At 36.0% G+C, this 18,587-nt stretch overlaps 1 protein-coding gene across 3 annotated transcripts in view; it reads right to left on the bottom strand.

Annotated features, from left to right (window-relative positions):
* LOC131693028 (protein qui-1) overlaps positions 1 to 18,587 on the bottom strand; it is a 292,261-nt gene that overhangs the window by 34,029 nt on the left and 239,645 nt on the right. For all 3 annotated transcript variants that reach the window (XM_058980495.1, XM_058980496.1, XM_058980497.1), the window contains 2 exons: positions 12,602 to 12,784; positions 12,430 to 12,525 (listed from right to left, as the gene is read on the bottom strand). In XM_058980495.1, coding sequence (XP_058836478.1) covers positions 12,430 to 12,525; positions 12,602 to 12,784 — 279 coding nt within the window. The remainder of the gene's footprint in view (positions 1 to 12,429; positions 12,526 to 12,601; positions 12,785 to 18,587) is intronic.

Below are 18,587 nucleotides of genomic sequence, written 5' to 3'. Positions count from 1 at the left end.
GAAAGCTTTCATACATTATGGTGTATCATTTCAATAACATTCTGTACTTTTTAAATGCAAAAATATCGACAAACGAAACGGTAAAAAAGCTTTTTGTAGAACGGCTCAGCAAAAAATACGATTTGCGGTGTTCCCTACCATTCAAATCTTAATTGAGCAGTTTCTTTCAAAGTTTGCATACACATTCTATGTAAAAAAAAGCAAACCCCTACGTTGAGTTTTTGAGATAAATTTTCAATTAATTCAATTCAATTATTTACTCATTTTAAATATTTTTTTTTTTTGAAAAGTCCACCTTTTAATGAGGCCGAATTGAAAAATTATCTCAAAAACTCAACGTAGGAGTTGGGTATTTTTACATAGAATGTGGATGCAAAGTTTATAAGAAATCGGTTGAATAATTTTTGAATAGCAGGTAGCACCGCAAATCATGTTTTTTCCAGAGACGTTCTACAAAAAACTTCGTCACCGAGTCGTTTGCCGATATTTTTGCATAGAAAAACTACAGAACGGTATTGAAATGATAAATTATAATGTACAAAAGTTTGATACTCAAAATAATCGTACACTTGACATACTGTCATTATTGCATGTTTTAAAATTTGATTTCTGGGAAAAATCGGGGAGTGTAGGGCTTACCCACAGTTTCGGGTTTACCCACAATGTCGGGCGTACCACCAGTTCCTCTACGTGAACGAAGCATTAATGAACCTTTCTGTTCCGCATGGTGATAAGTGATAACCTGAAGTTTTTATTCAGAGTGTTATTGAAAAGGGAGGCGAAAAAAACCTGCAAGCTACCATTGAACAAGGTGGAAAGTGTCAAACAATATGCCTTCAACTTCATCACTTGAGCACAAAATGTAAAAATATTCACCGATTGAAACCGAAGCAACGTCTACCTTTTTCGTGAAGCGGAAATTGGACAGGGTTGGTTGGGAATTTTCAATTATATTTAGATTGGTAGATGTGCTTTGAAGCCGTAAGGATCCATTATGATGGAAACAACGGTTGTGCAAAGAATATTAGTAGTTAATAATAATGTAATATATTCTAATGCAATTCAATGAAAATTTGTCGTTTCCAAAATAGTCGACTGAGAACTTTTGCTTTGACAACCGAATAATTTATGCTAACCTATGAGTCATTGTAATTTATATTTCTGGTACACCAAATCCAAGCTTTTTTGTACGTGTAGGTGAGCTGAGTCTGCACTAATTAGTAATATGAATAAATTGGAACGTTACCCGTAGTCGGAAATTTGAGATTTGAAGTGTCTGCTCGTCGTTTCCTCGGAAGAAAATATTAAGGAATTTAATTTGAAAGGGGGAGAAAACAACAGCATATAAACAAATAACAGTTAAGTCAGTGTCGGATGAGATGAAGTCGAAACGCAAATTCCATCAAAAATTTAGTTATGGGTTTTGTGCTCTTGACGCGCAAAGGTGCCACAGTGGCACGACTTAGAACAAAAGGTGGACCAAAGTCAAAACTTTGCCGTATCGGTTCAAATAGGACGGTCTTATGTAATTTTGGTACGCTAAATTCGTTTTTGATATTAAAACATTTTAAAAATAAACATTTACTATTCATTAGGATGCCTCAAAAATATTTTTTTTTTTGAAATCGCTCTTAAAATTTGTGTATATTAATTTTAACGTGCTAAATCGTTTTTGATATTAACACTTGTAAAAAAATTTCATTATACATTAGGGTGGCTCAAAAATAAATATTTCGTTGTGAAGGTTCAAAATATTTTTTTAAGAAATTTTTGTGCGCTGAATTTCTATTTTGGTTATAAAAATAGAAATTAACTTTACTACTTATTAGAGTGGCTCAAAAGTAAGTATTTTGTCTTTTGTAATGATTTTTTCAATAGTAATTTTGGAATTTATTTTCCATGTTGAAACGAATTGATTGACATCTCATTGTGGGGCTTCAGAAATTACTATTTTGTTTTTGCGGATCAAATAAGATGTGTTCGACTAATTTTGGAACGTTTAGTTCATTAGTGGGTATTTGATATGAACACTACATTTTCTTTCATTTTCAAAACAAACATTTTGTGCGTCTTAGTGGAATGTTTAATTCCATTCCCTAATCAATAAGATGGTTAACGATTTTTTTTTCGCAGGTGTTTTTTAAGTTACTTAGATTGTTTATTGTTTATTATTATTGAGAGGGAAAAACCCGCGGGAGTGGATTTTCAAAAGCTCTTTCTCCCGTAGGCACAAAACCTCTATCTTTTAGATTGCTTATTTCATATTAAATATTAAATAAAGATAAATCCAAATGCCGCGTGTACGATTTATTTAAAAATTATCTTATTTTGTTTGAATAATATCGCAGCTAGATCAGTGCTATGAAAATTCGGATCAAAATAGTTTCACCAATTGACTAGAACTCAACTGTGTTCACTAAATTTGGCAGTTATTGCGTAACTTAGCAAGATATAGTTACAGAAACATCTAATGATATATTTCAGATGGTTGAAAATATTTACTGATTTTTAAACATTCTAAATAGTTTTACCACTTAAAAAACCGTACTTCCCAGTCGGCTTCTTACTCTTGATAACTAGTAAAACCCTTGGAGATCATGCTCTCAATGCTATTGGAGAGTTGTGCATGTATTCGTGTCATTATTCTAGCTATAAAGTGGTTATTCAAAATCAATATCAGTAATAACCATGCGTCTCCATTAGAGTGACAGGAAAAAATGACCCCTATCGGCCCACCCCTGAGTCGATTCCTAGTCCCACCAGGAGTACTTGCTCAAAATTTGAAGCAAATCGGACAAGTCTAGCTACCGGACCAACGTGTCTGAAGTTTGTATGGGATTTTTCGACAATTTACATGGAGAAAACCCACTAACTCGCACTTTCGCCGCTAGGTGGCACTGTATGCATAGTATTATCACTGTAAGTGAAAATAAGAAAGATCATTCAATTGCCTACCACTTTGTCTAAGGCTGCTAGTGAATCCGGCTTTGTTAAAAGAAGTTATTAAACTTTTAACGAAGTGATGTCTGAGTCAGTTTTGCATGGGGCCTAGCAGTGCATGGTTGTGTATCAGTACTTGATCCACACGAACTAAATATTTTTGTGAGATAATGGTTAGGTTTAAGTCAATAGTATGTTCAGAAGATTTATAGTAAGTAATACGAGTCATGCTTTGGTTAGAAAATTTTAGTTCCTCATTTTATCGCATAGAGGGCGCCAACACTAACTTTTCACCGGAAAGAGATAGAGATTAGGTGTCTTCTACAAAGTTGTAGAACAAGCATTTTTAAATAATTCTTCCGAACATCTCGATATGCTATCTCACTTCTATGAAAAGTTAGTGCAGGCGCCCTCTATGCGGTCACAGGTGGAACTAAAATTTTCTAACCAAAATATAACTCGTATTATGTACTACAATTCTTCTGAATATACTATTCAGCCAAATCTAACCATTATCTCACAAAATGTATAGTTGGCGGGAATCGAGTACCGATACACAACCATGCACTGATAGGCCCTATGCAAAACTGACTCAGATATCACTTCGTTAAAAGTTTAATAACTTATTTTAACAAAGCCGGATTGACTAGCAGTCTTCAACAAAGTGGTACACAATTAAATGATCTTTCTTATTTTCACTTATAACGACAATACTATGCATACGGTGCCACCTAGCGGCGACAATGCGAGTTAGGGGGTTTTCTTCATGTAAATTGTCGAAAAATCCCATACAAACTTCAGACACGTCAGTCCGGTAGCTAGACTTGTCCGATTTGCTTCAAATTTGGAGCAAGTACTCCTGGTGGGACTAGGAATCGACTCATGGGTGGGCCGATTGAGTTTTCAAAAATTCATCATTTTTCTGGGCACTCTAGTCTCCATCCAAACATTTTTTAAATTTTGACTGCTTATCGCAAGTTTTCACAAAACTAGCATAGACTCATTTTAAATAGAATATTAAAAGCTTTCGAATGAGTATAGTGTGATCGCAGGCATTCACGGGCGTCGTTGTTGTAATCGCATTAAAAGTTTGAATTCAATAAAAATTCATGACAAACAGTTATCTAAACACTAACTAAACCAACTAGTGACTTGTTTTTGGCGATTTTACGATGTAATTTTATCACACGGATAATTTTGGTGAAGAAATGCAATGCATAAATCCAACCGTTTCTTTGAAAAACGAAAATAACCGTGTGTAGTTCCTATGGTCAAATAATGCAAAAAACACTTGAGTTATGCCCTTCAAAAAGCTGTCAAAAAATCATTTTACATTCAAATTACCTAAAATCTCACGAAAATGTCTCTGATAGCTCCGGGCTCGTCCCACTGTGAGGTGGTTTAAATCTTTATAAAGCCCAGAGTTTGGGGCTATTAATAAATGTTATATTAATAGAAACACGGTTCTTTCACTTAGTTTTGAATATATTTACATTTATTTCGTAATAACAACTGTTTTGAAAATATACTTGCTACCGCCCGTTAGAAAACGTCAATCTCCGTAATGTTTGATGTATTTCCAACGAGATTGGTGCAAATATCAAGACAAATCGAGCTGGATTAGAATTTCACAAAGAAATTAAGGTGGGTTACTGGTTATTACCTGATTAACAGTAAATAACCCCTGAATTGAAATTGAGTTGAAAAATGAGACCACAGATTACAGACGTTCATTTATTCATTTTAATTTTTTCTTTGCAATTTTTACCACTCCTAAATCAAATTTTCAGATAAAAAAAATTGATTTTACAAATTTGCATCACCAACTTATAGGGTCTAGAGAATTTTTTTCAAAATCGAGCTAATTTTATTGTCCAAAAGGAAATTGTTGCATTTTTTTTAAAAAAAACTCTTCACCAATCTGACACTTTTCACTGTATCTCAATAAAAAGTAATAAGAAGAGCTACCAGACTTCTAACAAGTAGATTTCATAAGATTGGAACACTTCTCACTTCATATTCCTGCGTTATAAACAAAACGAAAAGGTGGCAATATAATTGCTACTGCCTTATAAAGGGTTAAAACAATTTTCTCCTTAGTGGAGAAAATATGTGGGGGAGTAACCCATGCCATACACTCTTGATAAAATTCAGACCTTTTCAAGTCGACAAAAAATAGCTTGGATTAGGTGGACCATTTTTCTGAGCAATGGCAAAACCTTACTATATGAGAGACAAAATGTTAGTATTATGTTGGTACAGGTTTATGGGAAATTCCTATATGACCGCATTAACCAATCAACCGGAACCGTAAGTCAGATCGGGATGAAATTCAATAGTAGCCAATTGAAGCATTGCATCAATAATTTCTAATTAGTAAGGCGGTGGAAATCGGTCAAGAATTTTCTAAGGAATTGGTGTCAAATTAACATTAAATTGAACATTGGCAAGTTCTCCGGGGAATCAAGACCGGCCTAGGTGGCCAATGTGATCAAAACTACGAGTCTAAAAATCTATGTACTTTAATACTATGTTCACACCACGAGTAAAAACGTGTTTTAACACTATCTTGATAACATTTTTCTTGTTGCTAATTATTAGTATTATGTAGTGTGAACATGGTATAACACTCATTTTAATAAGTTTTACATCATCTAGATATCATGGTAGTACCAGTTTATATGGTGATTCAACGTATGACCGCATTTTTCAACCAGTAACGCCGGAACCGGATATCGGATCAGAGTTAAATTCAATAGCAAGCTGTGTTTTTTAATTGAGACTAAGTTTGAGAAAATCAGTTCGATCATCTCCGATGTGCGATTTTGGTGGTCACACACAACACAAGTAAAAAATGTAACGGAGCAAGTGTGGTGAACCCGTTCGCCAAAGGTGGGCTAGCGAGGTCGTCGACTCAGCAAAACAACCTAGTGCAACAGCAAATGCAGTTGCAACAGCAGAAGCAGCGAGAGCAGCCCAAGGAGGCCATACCGAGCACGAGTGGCGACAAACTAATAGGGCGACAAGAAAAGCTGGGGTTTCCGGTGCACACACCGAAATCAAGCATCGCACAAGAAGACCAGTAGTTTGGATGCCTAAAGTGACAAAGCTGAGGCAAAAAAACGAAGAGCTCTAGGAATTCGTCAAAAACAAGGGCAACGTGCACAGACAGATCAGGGATCTAGGGATTAGCATTAAATCCGCCGTAGTAGCAACCGAATGCTAACAGATGGCGTTACTGGAGGGAGCTGAAAACGCCGAAAAGATACCTAAGACCATGGAGGAAGCGAAAGCAGAAGCCTGTGAGACGCCGAAGGGTGATCGGTATTCCCGTTCTGTGAAAAGAGTAAAGGAAACGCTAGGATAGAAGGAGGAACCGAAGAAACCTAAGAAGGTCGGTGAAAGACAGCGAAACAGACGACAAATGCAGAGTCAATGGCGAACCGCAGAAACCGCAAAAGAGAGCAGGAAAAAAGCAGAAAACAGGATGAAAAGAAGAAATAGAAAAGGTTCAGCATCCTCCGTGCTGCCTGCCTAAAAGACGCGTTCTGAGAGCAAGATCTAAGGCAGTCAGAGAAGAGTTTAAGGTAACATTTGGCGAGGCTAGGACTGCTTTTAAACGCGAGATAGTGCTAAGCAAGCCAACCTGCTACAAGCTTATGCAGAGAAGTAGACACTAACTCCTGGGGCGTTGCTTACCATGTCGTGTTGGTAAGGATCAAGAGTCTAACGACGCCAGTCGAAATGTGCGTTGACAAAATGAAGATAATCTTGAAGGGTTTTTTTCACGAAGCACGACCCAACCGCATGGCCACCTACACCGTACATCGATGCAGACAGTGGAAATGCTAGTGACAATCGATCTCTAACGATGAACTTCTTATAGTGGTACAAGGGCTGAAAGCGGAGAAAGCTCCTTGTCCGGACGGCGTCCCTAACGTGGCACTGAAGACCGCGATTCTGGCGTTTTCGGACAGGTTCACGATAGGTCTACATAAATGCTTGGACGAAGATTACTTCCCGGATAGATGGAAGATCCAGAAGCTGGTGTTCCTGTCAAAACCAGGAAAGCTATCAGGAGATCCAGTATCGTGGCTAATATGGCTAATGGATACTCTTGGTAAACTTCTGGAAAGGATCATTCGCAACAGGCTAACGAACTACGCTGAAAGTGAGAACGGACTATCACAGTGGATTTCGGAAAGAGATCTCGACAGTGGATGCCACCCGCACAGTCATCGCGAGCGCGGATAAAGCATTGAAGCAAACGAGAAGGGGTAGGGTAACGAGGGTATTTTGAACCACAACCATATTTTGGACCACTTGGCGATAATTCGCGCATTTTACCATTCAAAGTTCACAACAAATTGAAATATTACTAATGTGACACTGAAATTATCACACTAGAAAGCATCTCCCGTTCTATTCTGAGTAAAATGGTATGTTAGGAAGCAGTAAATTAAAAAATTTTAAGCGTGTCTTCACATTTCAGTTTTACTGGTCCAAAAACACTAGGAGGTGATAAGGTTATAACCAACAATAAAGTGTTATTACTTCTAAAGTGCATACATTTTAAAAATGTAAATATGATTACTAAGCTGTTAAAAATATGAGAAAATGTTCTCAAACTGGTATAAAAGAATCAGATGTGTTGAAATTGTTATTTTTGATATGTCCAAAATATATTAGTTATTTCCAAAGGGAAACATATTTTCGCTATGCTCCCAACTAGCACTGGCATCACATCGCATACCTACTCTGTGATTTAAAGAGTTCACTTTTAATTCCCAGAAAAGCACTTTTTAATCAATCATGTACGAATTTATCATAAAAATATGTTAAATATGTGAACATTTAGTGTCCAAAATGTGTTGTAAGATCCAGTGATGCAAATTTTTATTTTCAAATGCCAACATTCAGCTCAATCCACCACAACTGTGATTCAAATTTACAGCCTCCCTCAATCATACACTTTAAAGTTGGCGGGATTTTCATGATAAAACCGTACGTCTTCATTTCAAAGTGATGCTTTTTCATTCACCAACCAAAGCTGTCATCTTCTCTGTAGAGGTCAGTTTAGGTTAAATGTTGACATATTTTGCGTTTTCAAGCAGTAAGAAGTATGTTCAGAGTAGTTTTGCTTGAAAGACCTATTTAGTACCCCAGTAGAGAGATATTCACAGGGTCAATGAAATGGAAAATGAATGAAAAATGATTGAGCAGTTCGGCTGTTTGAACGAATAATGCAACCAACAACTGCGACTTGAACTTAGTAGGGTATGCTTTGAAATTTTTTTCTCCTTCAAGTTCAAACAAACCTATTGAAAATTAGCAACTCTGAGTAAGATCTGTCCAAAATATGTTTTCAACATTGGCTCAAAGGGAAAACGATGGTCCAAAATATGGTTTGTTTACGGTCCAAAATAAAATTGTGTGGTCCTTCAAAATTTGTAACATTACCTGAGCATATATGTTTATTTGACAATTTGGAAAACTAGATTTCGAAAATAGACGATGGATCCGTACATCTTAACCCGTTAAATGATCCAGATTATGTCGCCAAAATGTATTTTTTCAAAAAATCCCCCTGTTACCCTATTCGCTACTGTACCGTGGTGACGATCGATGCGTTCAACAGTGCCCGCTGGATGGTTATCACAGTAGCACTGCATAGAATGCGGGTCCCGGACTATCTGTGTAAGGTTTTGAAAAATTGCTTTCAGAACCGAGTTCTGGTCTACGAGACGAACATGAAGCCGTCGATTAGGGTCATGCGGGAATATATCAGAGCTCCATACTCGGCCGAACGCCCTGGAATATAATTTACAAAGGAGCAAGGCCGCAGAGAGAAAATACGGGCCCGGGGGGTCCAACATACGGGCCCCCACCACTGTGTATTGCCTGAGTACAAAAAAGTCAATGTTTGAAATCCATTGGAGTTCACTGATATTATGTATAGTACACTGAAATTTTATATTAATGTACCATTTTTTGCTCTAGTTCTTTGTAGTGCCAATGAAGGAAAAAACGTAGAGTTTTTTTAAACTTTGGGAGTTTTTCATAACTCTTCGACAGTTTTGACTTTGAAAAGCGCCATTTTTGTTAATAGTATTTATAAAAGTAAGGAAATGGCAAGATTAAAAATGTAGTAATTTCAAAAATTAAAAATATCCAAAGGGCGATCAACGGCAAAAGATAAAAAAACAATAGGAAACTAAATATTAAAAGAATGTACAAAAGAGCTAAAAATAACAAAATCAACCAAATAAACAAATTAATGTCAATTGTCAAAAAAGGTTTAATCGAGAAAAACCAAAACAAAACCGATAAAAAATTGATAAAGAAAAACAGGAAACTAGAAAAACATATTGCGAAGATTAAAAAAGTCGAACGTTATTGAACAAATGGTGAAAATAATGACAAATCGATAGAGAAGTAGGAATTTTTTTTAGAATCAATGAAAATGAGAACAAACTACTAAAAAGAATAAAATTTATTTAACATTAAAAACAAGACATATTTAAAGCAATAGAAAAAAAAAATAAAACGTTAAGAATGCATAAAACTAGAGGAGTATATATAAAAGACAAGAAAAAAATAACCATAAAGAAATTAAAAAAAAATTAACGAACCAGAAAATTTTGAAAAGCTGGAAAATTTAAATGATGAAAAGACGAAAAAGTAAAGAAAATTGGAAATATTGAACAAAAACGGAGCAAAGAGTCAAATGGAAAACAAAAAATAATAGGAAAAAGCCAACATGGTATACTATAGAAACACAAAAATGAAGATATTAACACGAAAAAAATGAATAAAAGGGATACTATTTAAAGAATAGAAAAAGCACTAGAAATGAAATTTGAAATAAATTCAAACAACGAACTAAATGTAAAATTAAGAAAAAGTGCGCATAGTGCTAAGAAAAGATAAATCAAATGTTTTTTAGGAAAATAAAAAAGAAATCAATGTTAACGTATAGGAAAATGGGCAACTGAAAAAGTACTTTCAAAAAAGGTTAAATGGAAAACATGAAGAAATAACAATAACGAATTAAATCTTAAGAAAAAACGTATAAAAAATAAATAAAATTATATTGAATGAACAATGGGAAAAAATAAAACTACGATAAACGGAAAGCTAAAAACTAGAAAATGAGGAAAAAATAGGAGAAAGGTAAAAAAATAAACAATAAGACAAATTGGAATGAATTTGAATAAGTAAAATTGCTTTTGGAAATGCAAAAATATGAAAAAAAAGGAAATAGAAAAACGCTATGACAAGAATAAATGTAGCAAATAGACAAATTCTAAAAATTAGATGGAATGACAAAAGAAACAAATAAAAAGCAAGGTATTTAAATATGAAACAATAAGAAAAAAATTAAGAAAGCAGAATTTTCTCAAAAAATGCGAATAATATTAAATAACAGAGAAAAAACTATAAATTAAAGTAAGCGATAATGTTAGCAATAGAAAAAAAGCTAAAGTAAGAAACGTAAAAAATGGATAAAATAAAAGTATGCAAAAAGATAAAAAAGGCAGAATCTTACAATTGTAGAAATACAAATACAATACAAATCCATGTAGGAATAAAAAATGGAACAAAAACGAGAAACATGGATCAAATTTCAAATAAGGGTTTTGGTTGGATTTTACGCTATGCTGGTTTCGAAAACATTCATAATCCTATAAAAACATGGATTGTTCTTTTATTTGTGTTGGTGTATTAGCACACCTTAAAATATTTTACAAGAATTTTGTAACTGATTTCTAAAAAATAGTTCAAAAATAAAAATAAAATCGTTACGTTCAGGAAGCGACGTTCAAAATCTCACGCTCTTTCCACCAAAACGAAAAGATTTTGTATGCGGATTTAACTTGCTACGTTAGTTAGCTAATCTTGCTAACTAGTTGATTTAGTTTGGAAGCAGAGTTCAATTTTCTCTTTGAAATCAATCAAACACAATTTAGCAATTTAGTTGAACGTATGCATCTTAGAATCATTGGCAGCTGAAGGATTGTGAACTGAGAGATCTTCTCTTCATGCTCCATGACATATAAAATTCAAAACAAAACTATTAAAATGTTAGTAGAATTTTCGCTATTCTAGTTACCTCCCAAGTAGCAATTGCAACTTGTTGAAAGTTTTAAATGTTGCACAACTGCTACACAATATTTTTTATTGTTGGATATATTTGAAAAGAATTTCCACGGGTTTTTAAACTGATTGTGCAACTATGTAACTATAGAGCTGGACAATAGTGTTAAGTATGCAAACATCAATAACAGTTGTAAAACTAATCAGAAACTTTGCTAACTTGCACGAACAGTCTAACAAGTTGCAAATGCCTCTTTGTTTGCCATTCCACCCTAAAACAGAACTGTCCAACTACCCAGTGCTCGACAAATGGCACAGCTATTGTTTTCATTATTTTGCTGCAATTAGGAACATGTTGCACAACATACAAACAAAGTGCGCTTTTTCCATAACATAGCTGTTACCAAGAGAGTTACAAATACTATACAGTAACAAAGCGTGCTACTTGGGCTCATACACAAGATATTGAATTTTTAATTGTATTCTCAAATAAATTTTTGTCGAAAAAGTATTTGTCAAAATTTTGGTTTCTGTTAAAAATCCGGGCCCCTTCAAAACTCCGGGCCCGGGGGGACACACCCCGCCCCCCCCCCCTCTCGACGGCCCTGCAAAGGAGTGTTAACACTGCAACTGCCCAGGGGAGTCGAGATAGTCGGTTTTGTAGATGACGTTGTCATGATGATAACAGGGGAGACCCTCGAGAAAGTGGAGACGGCAGAGACAATAGGCATTGTGGAAACCTGGATGGCTGATGTCAAGTCGCAGCTGGATCAAGACGGAGGTAGTGCTGATCAATAATTGAACAGAAACCCAGGGTGTTGTGATCAGCGTCGGCGTATCTTTATTCTACATTTTTCCTCTATATATCCTACAGAATAATTGTCTGTGCCATTTGTACCACTTACACCCGAAGCAAGTTGAAAAAATATATCGAAAATAAGTTATTAAAAAGAACAAGAAAAGAAGATATTTTTTACTCCAGCTCCATCCCCTAATTTTTGTTTTGGGTAGCATCTTTGGGCTTGCTAGAAACACATTGAGACAAATTATGAAATATGAAATATTAAAAATATGAAACTATTTTCTATATGGCTATACTAATAGTTGGATATCATTAAAAAATTCGCTTGTCTCCCTCTTTCTGTTTTGAAGTATACAAGCGAATTGTATGAGGACACTTAAGAAATTTTCTTTATTACCATACTGCGCCAAAGAAAAATTTCAATATTCTTTTGTTTAGCAACTTCACCACAACACAATACATTACAATATATGTTATGCCAGGCGAATGATTCTCAACAAATTAAATTTTATATGGAAATGACGAAGAACTTGATAATCGATAGAATGATGATAATTAAATTTGCCCATCGATATTTCCATTTCACTTACCTTCGATTTATGTCCTTTCAGGGCGTGTAAATCGGTTCCGGTAGCGAGTGCCCGTAGGTAGATTCCATTGTCATCGCAATACGCTAGAAGAAAAATCTGTAAGGAACTGATTAGAAATTGAAGCGATAACAATGGTCGAGGTCGAAAACCAATTAAGGTGTGACTGACATACCGAATCACAGGAAATTTGAATCCTGAGCACCGGATGGGCCAGCTGGATGCAGTTGAGGAGAGTGAAATCGTCGAGCGACCACAGACACACCGAAGCATCGTGACTGGACGAAACCAAAACTTCGCTGGGCATGGCAACGAGCAGTCCCGTCACCGGACCTCGGTGGTGCTCTATTTTCGCGACCTATAAAGTGTAGAAAAATTATGTCATTCGCTCGTTCTTAATGCATGGATGACATTTATGTCTCATTTTTTATGAATTGCAATGTGTGTATGAGTACGGTGTACAAATCGTTGTTGTGGCGTGATGTGGACGATAAAGGATTCCATCAAAATGCACCTTTTTCTGGTAGTGAACCTCCCCCAACACATGCATTATGCAATTTAATTTCAAGCTATAATAAATACACACAACGCGGGTAGCGTTTATGAAATATTTATCCATTCGGTTGGCAGTGAATAAAGCGATAAAATCCGATCTGCTTGATGTGTGTTGATGTAATTCGATCACTATTAACATAGGTCTATTTGTGCTCTTGTTCAAAAACTGGTTCTGTTGAATGGGATAATAGTAATTAGGTTTTAAATGAATTTTATCAGCTTTGCCATTTACTCTGTTGCGCGCTGAAAGCAATAATTAAGCGTGTTAATCAGATCGGTACTAAACATCAACTCTGACAATATGATTCAATTTAATTGATTCATTATGTTAAACGCTGGTGATTCAGAGAGCACGTGACCCTCCTTACTAATCGATTAGTTTGTATCATGAATCCACTGTTTGTTATGTGCGTTTATTAAATTTATAAAATCGAAATTTGTTCAATTATTTATTTTAATCAAGTGGATATAGACTACATATTGCAAAGTACGTACTATGCAGTATTTCTACAGAAAATTGATTTGGGCAATGTGATGTGAATTAATTCGCAATTTGCATTATGACGCTTGAGGAACAATGACGTTGATAAATTAAAGCAATTTCGCGATGTTCTTGGAATGTTTGAATCGTACGCGCTAACAATCTTGCGACACTATCGAAATTGAGTCTTTTACATCCTAAATAGTTAAATTTTCGCAAGCCTAATTCTCATAATCCTGATGCATTGGTTGGCAGTACAAATATATGAATATTCAACTTAACTGTTCAATGAAGTGGTTGATTTATCATTGATTTGTTTCGAGTGTGCAAATATTTCAAAAGACATTGCTGTGGTGTTGGGAGTGTCATGATTGACAGTAAGTAAGCTTTTGGAACGGTAAGAGAATGAACAATCATCTCAGAACAAATCTCCGCCCGATTCTGCTCGTAATACTGTAAAACCGAGCTCATTTCACATCCAGGGGAAAAAGTAATATGATCACGCAATGTATTCCAAATTTATTTAATGACGCTACAGACCTATTTTAATTTTAATTTCTCTTAACCTTCTTTAGATTCTGGGGTCAATATTACCCAAAATGTGATTAGCATTTTATGTTTTGCGTCTAGGAATTTCCCAACTTTTTCTCTTTCGTGTAGAGCAACGACTATCAATAGAATTCAAAACTTCCTGAAGAGCTGCACAAAAAAAGTTCCAAATAAGACGTTAGCGAGCCATTTTGACCCGGATTTTAAACACACTTTTCAGCCAAATCTAAATGTACTTATACCCAAATTGTTTGTTGAAGGTTCAATTTTCAGTTTCTGGTAAATATTACCGATTTACCGGGACCTATCCATTCTCAATGTGCACGACTTGAGAGTTCTATACTTTGAAATGCCAATAATGGCACCGGCTGCGTCCTTACCGTCATCGGGAAGGAACAGCGTAACAAACGTTGTTATGGAGACCATGTATACCTTTGCATCTCAACGTTTTCCACGGGAAGGAGTTTCTGCTAGTAGGATGGGATAAAGAGTTACGCAAATCTGGATTCACCTTGATAAATGATACGATCTATGCAACTCTCAGAAGTGTTATCATGTTTGTTTCTCTGGGCAGCCGACTGCCGAAAACATATGATAGAATTGTCGTTTTATTTTTTCATTTAATTAGTTAATTTGATAAGGCATGTTTGCGTTAGCTTAAAGTGGCCATTTTTTTTCTTTGTTTTTCATTTAGAATTTCTTAAAACTAGGGGGTTACAGATTTAAATATTATTTTGTTTTTAATTAATGAAACTGAAGAAATTTTACGGCTAACTTATACATATACAAGAGGGGATAATGTAATATTTGAAGGATTAGGGGGAGGGGTGTCATTTTGTGTGTTTTTTGTATAGTAATGTACTTAGGATTTTTAGAAGGGAGATTATTGGAGTAATTGCTAACTAAGCGCAACATTTTACAAACATATTAAGACTAGGAACAACTAGAAGGAGTGATTCAATTTTATTTAGATTAGGGGGGATTAATTAGGGCTATTTTAAGTAGTGGTACTGTTGGTAATTTCTTAACGAGATAATATATTGATCAACTAAAACTAGAAAAGACAGGGGGCACATAAGTTTTGGAAAGATATTTAAGGGGGAGGTGAGGAGAGGGGCTGTCTCTGTGTATCAGAGACAGGAGAGAGAAGATGGACAATGCTGACAGAGGAGGCGGGGGGGGGGGAGATATTAACTTTCAGTTTCCAGCAGCGGGAACCAACTATACTGATTACAGACTCGAATGGTCTTCATGAGGATGCATCATATATTGGAACGACGAGCGGTCTTCCTTGAGCCGGCAGGGGTTCCTCCAGACGATTTCGTAGTACCGCTCAGATACGGGTTAGCAACGCTCGGCGTTGAGCGTGTGATGTTGTACTGTAGGTCTCGTGTTTGTTGGGTCATATGACAGAGATGTTTTGAATCGTCTTGGAGTCGCATCAAACCATCTGATGTATGGTGCAGGCGGAAGAGAGCACTTCTGAGAATGACAAGAAAAATAATAGGGGCAGTTAAATCTGAATATTGATGGTTTTTAGGAAGGTGTATGCGAGGGACATATAGAGGAGATCGCAGCTTGCCAGTACATCTCGATCCGGGACATTGGGAGATCTTCCTCGGGTCAGAAGGTAATCGAATAGTTGAGATTGGCAGAACAGTACTCGGCGCATGCCCAGACAATATGTTCGATATCGTGATAACCGTCACCACAAGCACAGATACCGCTATTCGCGAGCCCAATATGTCGGATATGAGCATCAAGTGTGTAGTGATTGGACATGAGCCCGAACATCACATGAATGAAATCTTGACCCACATCCATTCCTCTGAACCAAGGTTTCGTTGATACATTCGGGATGATAGAATGTAGCCACCGTCCTAACTCTTCATTGCTCCAAGATATCTGCCAACTTTCTAGCGTCCTCTGACGAGAGATATTGAAAAATTCATTGAAGCAGATTGGTCTCTCGTAGATGTCACCTTCTAAAGCGCCCGCCTTATCTAAAGAATCCGCTTCTTCATTACCTGGAATGGAGCAATGTGAGGGAACCCAAACTAAGGTAATCTAGTACGATCTTACAGACAAAGTGTGCAGGCGCTCACATATTTTTCCCAGAAAATATGGAATGTGATTTTTAGGTTTCATTGAACGGAGAGCTTCTATTGAGCTGAGGCTACCCGAGACAATAAAGTAATGATCGGTGGGCTATCAATAATCCCAAGGGTATACTGAATTGCAGTAAGTTCTGCGATCTAAACTGAAGCAGGATCATTGAGTTTGAATGAGGCGGTGAGGTTTTCATTGAATACCGAAGCCAGTGAAGCAATCGAGGCTTGACCCGTCGATGTAAAACATCTTGTTGCAGTCGACTTCTCGAAATTTACTATGAAAGATGCTTGGGATCACTTGCGAATGTATGTGATCCTGGATTCCAGGAATCTCGTCTTTCATGAATGTGTCGAAGAATACAGTTGAATCAGAACCATGGATATTATGAAGAAGGATAGATATTTTGTGCCATGTAATCGAAGTACAAGGACATAAATCGGGTTTGAGAATTGAGCTCGACAAGCCTTTCGAAATTTGCAATTACTAACGGGTTCAAGATATCGCATCGGATGAGCAATCGATATGAGAGTTCCCAAAATCGGTTTTACAGCGGAAGAACGCCCGCCAGCAGTTTTAGACTCATCGTTGAGTCGAGTGCATGCAACCCAATGCAATAACAACAATATTGGATTCGCTCAAACCGCATTTTACCAAAAAAAAAATTCAATTTTCACTCAATTCAAGTATTGAGAAAATCTTCAAATGGTCATAAAACCGACCCTAATCCGCTAGAGGCAAAACAAAAACGTATCTCAGGATAAGCTCAAATTATTTAGAGATTATAAGTGTTTTTATGTAGAAATGTCTGAGGAACACGATTGAATTAAAAATTTTAAAATTAAAATATATGTATTGCTAGAAAAATGAACTTTAATATTTTAACTGGAAAAAACGCATAGTTGGCAGTACTGCCGCTAAAAACAAATATTTATTCATTCTAGACTCCTTGAAAAATTTCCTTCGGAGTATGTCTACCAGTTGAAACCTTAACGCACCATCTGTGACGAGATGTATTAGTGATTGTGTGAAATGTAAAGTCAGGAAAAATATAGCATGGATAACATCATGCATTTTGATGACATTTCTCATAGTGTATAGCATCAGGACGGTGAACTTGGAATGCCAAAGGAAGTGTGTTTTCTTGTTTTATTAATAAAATGAAAATAATAATTTAATAGCTCAATTCTCGATAAATATCTGGTTGAGGCTCAAAGGCCAGATGTCGGAATTCACTTTCACGGGAAGCTCTGAAGAAACCGTTATTACCCAAGCACGATGCATAGCAATCAACGAAAGAGAAGACTTTTATCTTTTGTTTTCTGTCAACAATAGTGTTGGGCGATTAGTGGTTCCTCTGGAATTGTCCTGCAAAGTGAATTTTGACAGTTGAACCCTAATCATAAACCTAATCATATGTTTGTCGAGAATTTAAAGATAAAAGTGCAATGAGCGAGTAAAGGCGCTTTATCCAAGGCTTATTAGCCAGGGCAAGGTATAAATAGCACTGTCCCATCCCAAAAGGCCAAAAGAGTGGCAATAACCTTCTTAGCAAAGTCACTCCCAACGACTTATCATATCACCTTCAAACGGAAACGGTTGGTACGGTTGTCCTCGTTTCTTCCTCCTTTAAGATTCGAAATTCGTTAATCAAATTATTCATTATTTGAATAATTCAATTGCCGTTTAATTTTGAATCATCTTTAAACCCAACTCTGCACAGTAGACCTGGCCGTTTTAATATTTGCGACATATGAAAATATGCTTCAATAAATATTGACAAGAAAAACACTATAGAATAACTGTAGGGTTTTCCAGGATGCTTTTCAATACTGGCTGGGTTAGAATAGAATAAGGGTTAGAATAGAATAGAATAGAATGGAACTTCTTGAAAAATTTCCTTCAAAAAGTAAGTTTCGGTTGGATTTTAGAGTAAATGGAACCGAAGATATAATCAAAAGAAAATCAAAGGTTTAACCAATTTGTCAAAACGGTAGGCCTTCCCATGTCCCATGGGGTGGTTCAATTGGCACAAAAAGTGGGATTTTGCTATATTGGCCCTAGATGAATAATTCCTTCAAAATTGGTTTTAATGCGTGAAGGTAGATTACACGTGCCTGATCACTTCGCGCGGAATAATCCATAAGTCATACTGGAATAGCTAATTTAAATGCAACCATGCAAAAAAATAAATATTCGAATTAATAGCCTAAGTGTACTCTACCTAACTTCGGTTATGTCTCCTTTTTCGTTTTTTATTGCTTCAATCTATTGATGTATTAAGATGGCCACTACAAACCAGTTCATACAAATCGTAATAACGAAACCAAAGTGAGGTAAAATGAAGGTCGGATAGTCTCACTCTATGGCAGAGCAATATGACAATGAGTGTTTTCGAGGACGCTGTGATTCTTTACCTTTCTATATGTTTGAACCAATCGTATCAGCCATAGCCCTTTCAACTTTC

The sequence above is a fragment of the Topomyia yanbarensis genome, chromosome 3 (assembly GCF_030247195.1).
Source record: "Topomyia yanbarensis strain Yona2022 chromosome 3, ASM3024719v1, whole genome shotgun sequence".
Classification (NCBI taxonomy): domain Eukaryota; kingdom Metazoa; phylum Arthropoda; class Insecta; order Diptera; family Culicidae; genus Topomyia; species Topomyia yanbarensis.
This window is presented reverse-complemented; position numbering and strand designations above follow the sequence as displayed.